The 12,135-nt window shown below is 38.6% G+C and overlaps 1 protein-coding gene across 5 annotated transcripts in view; it reads right to left on the reverse strand.

Moving 5' to 3' along the window:
• The window catches only part of LOC139732968 (uncharacterized), a 107,572-nt gene extending 99,472 nt beyond the window's left edge, over window positions 1-8,100 (reverse strand). For 3 of the 5 annotated variants that reach the window (XM_071643804.1, XM_071643805.1, XM_071643802.1), the window contains exons 1-5: window positions 7,798-8,100; window positions 5,633-5,944; window positions 3,612-3,953; window positions 3,020-3,145; window positions 2,300-2,368 (exon numbers count right to left, since the gene is read on the reverse strand). In XM_071643804.1, coding sequence (XP_071499905.1) covers window positions 2,300-2,368; window positions 3,020-3,145; window positions 3,612-3,953; window positions 5,633-5,944; window positions 7,798-7,906 — 958 coding nt within the window. In that variant the 5' untranslated portion in view covers window positions 7,907-8,100. Of the gene's footprint in view, window positions 1-2,299; window positions 2,369-3,019; window positions 3,146-3,611; window positions 3,954-5,632; window positions 5,945-7,797 lie in introns of those variants that run through there. The other 2 variants (XM_071643803.1, XM_071643807.1) reach the window with 2 other exon arrangements.
• Window positions 8,101-12,135: the final 4,035 nt, after the last annotated feature.

Genomic DNA, 12,135 nt, shown 5'->3' on the forward strand with positions numbered 1-12,135 from the left:
AAAATCTCACGGGATTACATAGTAACCTCTACTAGTAGGGACATTTTGTAAAAAGAGAGTACAAAAGTCTCGTTTATAGAGCATTTCAAATCACATTTTTAGGGAATTGAACACAGTCAAAAAAAAATAGTGCGAAGGACAGTGATTATAACATTCGGGGGTATCGCGATAATGTGACGATGTGAGATCCTCGGCGAGGGGGGGGGGGGGGGGGGGTGAGGAGGGTATCCCCGCTTCCATGGTAGGGAATTTTTTGTTAAAACAGAGTACAGAAGTCGCTGCTATAGAGCATTTCAATGAACATTTTAGGGAATTGAACATAGTGAAGAAAAATAGTGCGAAGGACTATGATTATTACATACGTGGGTACATTTATATGACGGTGTGAGATCCTCGGCGAGAGAGCGAAACGAAAGGGCGGGGAGGATGTGGGAAGGGGAGGGTTTACATAAAAGCACTTTTTGTAAAAACTAAGTATAAAATTCGCGTTTATAGAGCATTTTAATTTGTTTTCGAGGGAATTTTAAAAACTTACTGCGAAGGACTATGATCATAACTTATGAAAACTATATCTGATATAAGTACGGGCAGAGCGAGCGAGCTACTTTTACTTTGCCATTTGTCTGAAAAGTGTTCATTAAAAGCTTAAAGGGCTCGTATAGTTATGGTTGAGACCAACTTCAGGTTTCAACATTATTGGGTGAGATAATGAGAAACCTCTATTGACATATGAAAGAGCATGTAATTTCAAGAGGAATGCACCATTTATTTGAAGATAATTAGTTATGAAATGGCTGAGATACCCAAAACAGAGCAATATTACTAAAACAAATGTGGGACCCACATTTTATTACACTGCAAAAAGTCCGGTGTTAAATATGAAACACCGAGCTGGTTTTAGATTTTCGGTGATCATCCATGGTGTTAGATTAACACCTCCGGGTGTCATTTCAAAATTTAAAATTGTTTTTTGAATAGTTTCTTAGTTACTGCACTTCTTGTTAATTTTGAACTTCAACAAGACGATAAAGGATTTTCAGATAAAGTACTTGATTTGAAAAAAAAAATGTTTAAACAAATTTACACCAAAGTAACACCAGTTGGTGTAGTCCCCTGTTGAAGCTGGACGGGTGTTATACCATTGCAATTAACACCGCCAATATCAAATCAACACCATGCGGTGTCATTATTGAATTAACTCTAGCGCAGTGTCAAAAATATCACCAGCCACAGTGTCAAATTAACACCACGAAGTGCCAGGCGAACACTTTTTAACACCGTCACAATACATTTTTAACACCTGTGGGTGTGGTCCTCTATTGGAGTTTGATCGGTGTTAGATTTAACACCCATGGTGTTAAATTTAATACCGATGTTTTTACAGTGTACGATCACTTTGTTTTACTTTGTTTTCGGATGTCTCAGCCATTCCAAAACCGATTTTCATCAAATAAACTTTGATTTCCTCTTAGAATGGCATGCTCTGTACCTTTTCATAAGTGGTTTCTTGGTATCTCGAAAAAAGTAAAAAACCAAATCCTCAGCCCCACCAATACTGTACCATTCCTTTAAACGTGATCGCATTGTTCGAGCAATGAAACATATTGGGTCGATAAAACAGGGAAAACATGTATCAAATTGAACCATTTACAACATTAAATGCAAAAAGTTCTAATCCCCTCCCACCCCCACCCCCCCGCCAGCTCCGCTCCGTTGCGTAGTAACCCCCCCCCCCCCCCCCCCCCCCCTCCAAGATTAAATCCTGGCTATGCAGGTGAACAATTTGTATTGTTCATGGTAACCACGTTTGTGTGCCATTAGGGATGCTACGTCAGTCGGTTTGAACTGTTAAATATACATTTACATCATAATAGAAGCTTCGAGGCATGTCATACTTTGGAGGAAAAGCGTCTTACAGAGTGAAATACTGAAGAATAAGGTCGGCTCGACAAAGTATACTGGGTAAACTGGGTAAGGAAGCGTAAATATTGTTTGCTAGTGAAAATGAATCGAATATACCAGAATGCACAACCACCCTTTCCCGAAAAAAAGGCACACACACACACACACACACACACACACACACACACACCTAATGCCATTGTTCTCGATTCGAGTGTACTTAACATTTTATTTTTTCTTTTATTGTTACCCACAATAGATGATTATGGAATGAACAACTAAAAGAATAACAATATGTTGATGCTGTTACATGAAATTCTAAAGCCAACTCCCCCTTTTAACCAAAAATTACATTCCAAAATTAAAATTATAATAATTGTGTCACAATATTTCAAACCCATTATCGATCCTTCCACGTCCGATCGCCTTGTTGTGTGTAGTCTCCAGCAGGGATTCCTGCTACATCCTGTGAGACATAACAACACCAACAACGACGAGAGCATCAACACAAATCAAAAACCAACATCTATGGGCAGAGGTGTATCCAGGAATTCCATATGGGGGAGGCAAAACAACGTGCCACCTATCAGCTGACAAGCAAACAAACTGGAACATATTTTTATTTAAGAAAATAAAAAAAAGAGGTGCGCTCCCGGTGCCACCCCCCTCCCGCACCTTGATCTGCCAGTGACGGAGTACATGATATGTGTAATAATGTGTGCGTTCGTTAATCAAAATCACAATGTGTAAGTTGATCACTGTCTCCCGTAGTCACCTTCTTGATAGTAACTGCCGAGCGTTCCAAAATTCACTACCGTAATGTTACCGCAACATTAACAACTACATTCTATTTTATGTTACATTTTTTTTCTAATTATATGATATTGATGTACCATGATGCTATATACGCTACAGAACCAACTGACTAACATTATTTGTACTGAAAGGTGCGAGTATCAGTAATGAAAGGAAGATAATACAGCTATAATAAGACGTCGTTGGATTTAGCATGTTTAGTGGGTCTTCAACTTTACAACTAATTCAGATTGAGTGGTATTCACTTCGCGTTTATTAGTACATGTATTGGTTACCAAGGCAAACAAAATAATTTCCACACCTTCCCGTGGTAGGTATTCAGGATGATGTTTTTGCAGAATGATTACTCCAAGGAAAAATAGGACGGCTACTGCGACAGGCACACCAATGGCTAGTCCGATGACGAGACCAAAATTACCGTGTTTTTCTGAAATTAGAAAGAGGCAAATGTATGTTGAAACACCTTTCGTCCGTTTTTGAAAAATGAAGCAATCAAGCATGTAGCTGCCGACGATGACAACTTTGCATTGTTCATATTGCAGTGTTGCGTCAAACAGATACTCGATTATGGGGATCGAACCTTTATACTTACTTTGGAATCTTGTTTAAAGGAAAATTCTACGAAAAGGAGGTCTTACTTCTCGTTATCTTCACTAGTTGTAAGTAATTCGTGAGTATATGTCAGCAATATTGATATAGATACTTCAATGATTGTGTGCCCAAACAAGTGGTATACTGAAAAAAAAAAACAATCAATTTGACCTTCCCTATTAAATCCAATTTGCATGAACAAATATGTTTATTACAAAATTTACTCTTGGTACTTGTTTTCATTCTAAATTCATGATTACAATTTCGTGAGGAAACACAAAACTGGTAACGTTTTATCCAACCTGATGTAAACAGAACGGTGACTTGTGCAGTCGAGACTCCATTCATAGGATCACCGGTAGCCGTGCAGATAAAGGTTTCTTCTGATCCATGTTGGACTAAAACAGTGATTATCTCTAACCTCTCGTATGTATCGTCAGATAGTGTGGTCTGGTGCGAAACTGTCGAGTTTAAGGTCTCCCCTTTCTCCTTGGACCATAACATGGATATGTTAGGCTTGAATTCACTGACGACACACGTTATGTTAACGGAAGGAGTGTTGGATGGAGTTTGGTATATGCAGCGGCTTCGATTGGATTGGCTCTTATCGACGCATTCCTTGATATCATGTTTTGACGCCATCGCTGTGAAAGTAGCGAATAGTATTGAAACGCTATGATTTTGTCATCTTACAAGTGAGTGTTGACTTAAGACAAAATATGTGGAAAGTTTCAAAAAATGAACCATATGCATAACAGACCTACGCTTTAATATATCAATGGGTATAACGTAAAGTATTGTCATAGCTACTCAGCTTGCATTCAGTGTGCTTATCACAATTAAACTCTATTGCAATTCTGCATGTTTTGAAAAAGGCACAAAATGATATCCAATCATAAGAGGAACTAAAAGTTTATTAATTGGTGAAAATCGGTTTTTAAATGGCTGAAATAGCCTAGAACACAGCAAGTGGTCCTTACAAAAGGTGGTTCACAAATAAAGTTTTGATTTCTCTTAGTTGTGACCTCTTTGGTACTCGCAAAATGTTAATAACTGAATCCCGATCTGAACTATACTATACCATCCCTCAAGCTGTCGGGTATACGCTTTACTTGATATCCACATGACAAAATCATGTATCCTTTTCCTTCCTGCATGTTTTACTATTGTTATATTCAATATAACATGTTATTATGTATGTGACAGTAATCGAACTCTTACACTGTAAAAACATCGGTGTTAGATTTAACACCACGGGTGTTAAATCTACCACCGATCAAACTTCAATAGAGGACCACACCCACAGGTGTAGAAAATGCACTGTGATGGTGTTGAAAAGTGTTCACCTGACACTTCGTGGTGTTAATTTGACACTGTACCTGGTGTTATTTTGACACTGTACTGGTGTTAATTAAAAAATGACACCACATGGTGTTGATTTGATATTTGTTGGTGTTAATATCAATGGTTTAACATTCGTCCAGCTTCAATAAGAGACCACACTAGCTGGTGTTACTGTGGTGTAAATTTATTTTCGCATTTTTTTTTCAAAAATCTGGTATTTTAATGTAAAATTCTTGATCGTCTTGTTTAAATAAAAAATCAACAAGAAGTGCAGTTATGAAGAAACTCTTCAAAAAACAGTTTAAAATTTGGAAATGACACCCGGAGGTGTTAATTTAACACCATAAATGAGCACCGAATATTTAAGACCAGCTCGGTGTTCACTATTTAACACCGGACTTTTCGCAGTGTAGAGTTGATTGTTCGCACAATTTCGTATAATTGTTGTGTATTATAGTTTCTGCTTTGAGAACTGTAACAGTCATCTATGCTCTCCTTTGTTGGTGCAGAGGACAGAAAAACAAGACAGTAGTAAATATGAAACATATTTGTATTTTCCAATAGAACATCACCTACACCGCATGAGACGAAAAAAAAAAATCATTGTTTCATGTAAGCCTAACTCACCAATCACTTCTTTCTTTGACATACGCCTTTTCATTTTATACCATAAGAAACGAATTTAACGACCTAAATCATTAACGGTTTACCATAGCGAAAGTGTTCTTTTACTCAAATCATTTCAATGTCCATAACTAATGCCTCACTGAAGAATCATTAGTTAGTACTGTCATAGATAGGCAAGAGTGAGAGGGATTTTCTTTTTCTTTTTCTTTTAGGGGTGTAATTTTTTTTTGAAGATCATCTGCAGGCATTAGATGAAGGTTTTAATTCAGAGCTGGGCCTGTTATTTGAAAGCTATTTCTCGTGAAAATCCCCGACTCTGCAAAGCGTGTTATGATAACAATAAAATACTTACAGTCAACTGTCAAGAAAGTAAAATTAGTAAAGTCATCAAGATTCTTCAGCACCACGTCACAATGATAGAGACCCTCATCAGCAACCTCCAAGTTGGTGATGACGAGGCTGAAGTTTCTGTCGATGTCGAACCGTACCTCCCTGCTCTCAAAGTTTCCATCGACGAATGAAGCCTTGATTGTCGGCGGCTGCTGATCCGAGTCGATGTCTTTGGTCCAGTGCACAGCGAAAGGCTCCTCCGGAATGACACATGGGAGTCGAATGTCCTTCCCTTTCCATCCGCGACCGTTTGGCGCAGTGCCTACCACTGAGGCTAGACGATTGAAAATGTGAGTAAAGAACTCCCAGAATGGTCGGACGTTGCACACCAATCTAACGCGGGTGTACCCTGCTAACATTTCATTAATGAATTTATCTCTTGACATGATGATGAAGTCAAATTCAGAAATACTCAAACAATCAAGAAAGAAATAGAAAAACAGCTACAATAATAATCCTGTAAAACAAAATAACTTGTTTTAGTTGTATCATCAGTAGATTATCATTATGATATTTTACAGAAACAAACCAACTGTATAAAAAAAGAGATGAGGGAACATATAACATTGACAGGAATGCGCTAGCATGTATTCGGTACGAAACAGGATGAGAGTAATTTCAATATTGCATGAAGTCCATTTTCATAAGGAAGCACTTGAAGCATTTGAATAGAGTACATTATCATTTATGAGTGCACACCATTTTAGAACAAAACGTGTAAACATGAATAGCCATACACTTTAAAATGTCATTATTTTCTACTCGGCTACTCGTTTTATATATTGAATACGCTATTTAGTGCTATCAATCAGTTGGACCAGGTAACCTTAAAACGACACGAGTGAACGTTCATAGAAATATACTATTAGTGGAAAAGTGAGCAAAGAAAATGGGATTCCATCGGGATTCGAACCCGAGACCTCCGGATTGCTAGACCGGTGCTCTACCGACTGAGCTATAGAAAGCCCTAGTGCAGTGTTCGTCCCAGAAACCCTTAATTCTCAATGCTCGGGTGGTCAGAAGCTATTGCAGTGTGTTTGTGTGTGACACACACGCACACACTTGAACCTGGCATAAACCCGAAGGATAATTCAACTTGGGGATAAATGCGAGGGATCACCGAAGTGATGCAGCTTTTTGAGTTTGTAACAAATAAAGACAGAATAAACTGACCAGAAAGAATATAAATTATTAGTGGAAAAGTGAGCAAAGAAAATGGGATTCCATCGGGATTCGAACCCGAGACCTCCGGATTGCTAGACCGGTGCTCTACCGACTGAGCTATAGAAAGCCCTAGTGCAGTGTTCGTCCCAGAAACCCTTAATTCTCAATGCTCGGGTGGTCAGAAGCTATAGCAGTGTGTTTGTGTGTGACACACACGCACACACTTGAACCTGGCATAAACCCGAAGGATAATTCAACTTGGGGATAAATGCGAGGGATCACCGAAGTGATGCAGCTTTTTGAGTTTGTAACAAATAAAGACAGAATAAACTGACCAGAAAGAATATAAATTATTAGTGGAAAAGTGAGCAAAGAAAATAGGATTCCATCGGGATTCGAACCCGAGACCTCCGGATTGCTAGACCGGTGCTCTACCGACTGAGCTATAGAAAGCCCTAGAAAGCCCCGAAGGATAGAGCACCGGTCTAGCAATCCGGAGGTCTGGGGTTCGAATCCCGATGGAATCCCATTTTCTTTGCTCACTTTTCCACTAATAATTTATATTCTTTCTGGTCAGTTTATTCTGTCTTTATTTGTTACAAACTCAAAAAGCTGCATCACTTCGGTGATCCCTCGCATTTATCCCCAAGTTGAATTATCCTTCGGGTTTATGCCAGGTTCAAGTGTGTGCGTGTGTGTCACACACAAACACACTGCTATAGCTTCTGACCACCCGAGCATTGAGAATTAAGGGTTTCTGGGACGAACACTGCACTAGGGCTTTCTATAGCTCAGTCGGTAGAGCACCGGTCTAGCAATCCGGAGGTCTCGGGTTCGAATCCCGATGGAATCCCATTTTCTTTGCTCACTTTTCCACTAATAATTTATATTCTTTCTGGTCAGTTTATTCTGTCTTTATTTGTTACAAACTCAGAAATATACTAGTAACAAAGTCACACTCACCAGCGGAGCCACAAAACGCAGAAGCGGAAAATGTTAGGACCAGAGCGAGATTGTATATCCTATCCCAGCTTCGATCCATCATAGGTTTTCTGTAATATACACATTTCATATTATAAAGCGAGTACGAGTTTTGATCCCAACGTCTTGCAAGCCTGTCCAATAATCACAACGATCACACTTCCAGAAAGGGGGACATAGTCGAGCAGATCCTACACAATGAATCCTGTAGAGAAAAAAAAAACGGAATTCCTTTAGCGAGAGAAATGTAATTAAGTAAATGAACCGCTCCACAACTTGCGAGCTATCTAGTTTGCCCAAGTCACTGTGTCTCGAACATTGACGTGGCATATCACGTACTGCTGACATTTTGATCTTGCTGGGGACATAGTTCATGTTTCTTGATGTTTACTTGTATTTTGACTATTTGCAGTGGTTGATAATGCTTTCGAATGAGGCACAGCACGACCCTGATGTTGTTTACTTTGTTTTCGACCAAAGGTCAATTTCAAATGTAATTTGCATTATGGAGCTGGTGTATGCCTGCAGTCTAACACAGTGTGTGATAAAGTATCCAATATTACTTTGTTATTGCGTTAAAGAGGTAACACCTCAACCTTTCATGATAATACCACAGATTACTCCGTGGATTAAACACAAACTCAGATTTATTAGGTATTTTTTTCCATCTGAAATCTTGAGCGAAAATGTTCAGTTTCACTAGTTTCGGAATTACCTCAGGGATCACTCTACAATTTTCGAGTGATCCCTGAAGTTACTCCAAAATTAGTGAAAATGAACATTTTCATTCAAAATTCACCAAAAATTTATTCTAAACTCACTTCTTTTCTGTTATTCACTCTTCTTTTTTTTTTTAGAGAGTAGGGCGTACGGATTCAGTTTTCTGTTTTACTTGTTAGCATAGGCGTTATAATGGTCACTGGGTAGATATTATGAAGACTGGTTGAGATGAACTGGTCCTAATAATTATAATTTCAAATTAATTGTCCTTTATTCAGGCAGCTTATCTTAGATGGATATCATTTGAGTACGAACACTTGTACTTAGTACCAACAGTGTTTTGTCAATTCTACAGTCTCTTCTCTTTTTTGTTCTTGTGTATTGTATAATTTGTGACCGTGCATCACAAAACGAACAAAAAGTCGCACTCACTGATTTTGTTTGAGGACTGAAAATAGGTGAAATAGGTCAAACGAGCCGACCTTAACTTTTTCACATTTTCAGGAAGAGCAAGTCTTCTTCTACATTATACTAAAATTTGGGATCATAAAACAGGCAGGAAAGTGTGTTTTCTAGCAGTTTATCTCGAATATTTTTTTGGCAAAATAGTGTGATTGAGTGTGTCTTTAGAGTCTTCTTTTCATTTCTTAAAAACTTTGAACTCACTCTCCACTTTCAACTCCTATAATTTCTGAAAGGATAATGCTACTGCTTTGAAAGTCGACACTAATTACGGGCAGAGTGTGTTAATAAGGCATGCTCAATTTCAGTTTGACCTAATAATTCCTTCATTGTTGTTACTCCAGTGGTTTACATCCTGTTTTTTGTCCCATTCATCGCGCAGCCAGCACATCTTGGTAAAGATTAAGCGCTTGAATAGACACTTTACTTCACAGCCTCTTTTATCAGTTCACACTTTTCCTGAATGTGTGCTTTCTTTCTAATATTTAGATAGGTTAGGAGAGTCCATTCCATTTGAGTTATACGGCATTTTAAAACTTTTAAAGCTTAAAGTCTGCCCTTTCAGAATATGCTCTTAACTAACATTTCATGTCTGGCGACTTTTCGTTTGTTTTGTGGTGCAAGGTCACATTTGTAGTTTTGTGTCTGCATCAAAGGGGCATGAGCGTCCAAAGGTTGAACTGTTCGGGGAAAGGGGACAGCAGTCAGTCCGCAGCGCGAGCGAAAACGCACGTATTTATTCAAGTCGTATGCACGGCTGAGCGGTGCTTGCATACGTAATGAGCAGATACATGGTCATGAATAAATCCGTGTAGAACGAGTATTTCTTGTCAGTTTTCGACACTTTTAATATCGACTGAAAGAGAAAACGTTAGCAAATATGGTCATGATCAAAATAAAACGGAAAAGAAGAATATAGAATATCAAAATCTCTCACGAATTCGGTATTGTATTAAAAAATATTCCTTCACGTTTGACGCCAAAAAACTAACCTGAAATCTGTCATGCCCCTCTAAAATATGGTGAAGACTATGTCCGCTGAAGTATATAGTATCACAATAAGGGCAAGTTTTCTCATCTTCATTTCAATACGGGTCAGGAACTAGCAAAATTCAGAGACATGTCTAGCGTCGAGTTTAAAAAGATTATCCTCGCGTTCGCACCGGAATTCCGGGTCTGTGATTGGTCGAAATCTGTCGAAAGACGCGGCGTGTCGCATTGCGTAGTATCCATTGGCTGCTGACTCAATGCTGTGAGTTCAAAAACTATGTATCAGATAAAAGTGTCATTGATATGACTAACAGCTGAATAGTGTACAATTGAGTTGGAGGTAATTTGAAAATGAAAGCCTATTCTAGTTTCATGAAATCCATGATTTTTTTTTTCAATGTTAGGTTCCAGGTTGTGATCGAATTTTCACTCTCTATACAAAACTTGAACTTTACACAGGAACCAATGATGTGTATGTGAGTGTGCACTTACAATGACCCTGAACAATGGACCTGGCTACCACCTGTCCCGAGCTCTGCTGCAAGGCACATGAATGCTTTATCAATTATTCATGTGGATTGCCCTGAGCACTGCTAGTCTGAATTCTTGACACAGGGTGAAATGCATGCACATGAAAGAAGTAAGCACATGTTTTCATGTGCTTGCACACACCACATTTCAGAATGAACAAAGACTAGCTGCGATAGTGGAATTCCTCATGAAACATTCCAATCCTGGTCATTGTCCACGACCCTTGTCTGGGTATCAACAACACACTCCACGCGTGTTCATTCACTACCCCCCACTTCCGGTAAGAAAACATAATTTGCCTTGTTTTCAACAGGAAAATTCACAACCTTAAAAATGGTACCCCTCTTCGTTTTTTAATTGATCATACTCGCTCAAGTTTCACGATTGTGAAATCGAAGAAATTACGGAGATCTATTTTCAATACCAGTCAGGAACTAGCAAAACATCAAACTATGATCTAAAAGCTTCTTGAACACTGGCAAAATAATCGTTTACTTTGATGCTAAAATGGCCTACTATATTGAGATCAAAAATAGGGAAATTAGGTATCAAATTAATGAGCATAATCAGCTCTATAATCTACCCAACCATCCTGGGTCAAACAATGCACTGCGAAAGCCATGAAATCTGTTGTTGCGACCTCTGCAAAAACTCTCGCAAAGTATCGCGAAATCTCGTCAGTCTCAAGGGCACAAACTGCGCAAACATGATTCTGAATAAAATTGTCGTTCGTGCCTTATTATCGCACGCGCTGCGGACTGACTGACAGGATCTAAGTTGGTTTTCTTTTCGCCCTTTTCTTTCTCGCTTTTAAGTAGGCCTTATTAGATATCCTTTCTGCCTGTTTTTACCCGTCTGCTTAGAGTTTCATTTGTAATTTTCTCTTTAACTTTAATGTATGAAATTCAATGGATAAAAACGGTTTTTTATCGCAGCGATTCTTCTCGATTTCAGTAGCTTGTGTTTGTAAAATCATTCTTCTCAAAACAGTACATTCTTCATGAAATAGAAAAGTTACTTTCATGGATTCATCTTCTTTTTCTGAATTCATAACGCTGCCATAATTGACGATTACATTATATTTTGTGATTTTTTTTTATTATTTCAACACCTTTGCAGAAGACTAGCCCCCCCCCCCCCATATCATGTAAAGCAGATGTCGCTACAAAATTGACCATGTTGTGAATAATTTTCTTGAAGTGAGCTTCATTTTATACCTGGGTATTTTTCTAGATGGTTGATCGGAATGTCTACATTATTATTTTTTTCTAAGTAGGTATTACTGAATTTTGTTTATTTTTTTCACAAACACTCACATACGCAAACACAATTAAAGATCTTGAACCATTCCGGGGGTGAGGGAGGGCAATTGACTGGGTAATACACTAGCAACTCTCCTTTTCCATCTCTTATACCTTCTTTATGCCATTATCTGGATACCCTATACAATTAATTGGTCTATAGGTGGCGCTGTTCATCCTGTCGGTCTCATGGGCCTTCTTTGTCTAGTGTCGGTCTCGTGAGCCTCTTTTGCCTAGTGTCGGTCTTGTGAACCTCTTTTGCCTAGTGTCGTTCTCGTGAGTCTTTTAAGTGTATTGTCGGTCTCGTGGGCTTTCT

Source organism: Diadema antillarum, unplaced genomic scaffold, assembly GCF_040938485.1.
Source record: "Diadema antillarum isolate AM-2024a unplaced genomic scaffold, OU_Dant_1.0 seq00000457_RagTag, whole genome shotgun sequence".
In the NCBI taxonomy this organism is placed as follows: Eukaryota; Metazoa; Echinodermata; class Echinoidea; order Diadematoida; family Diadematidae; genus Diadema; species Diadema antillarum.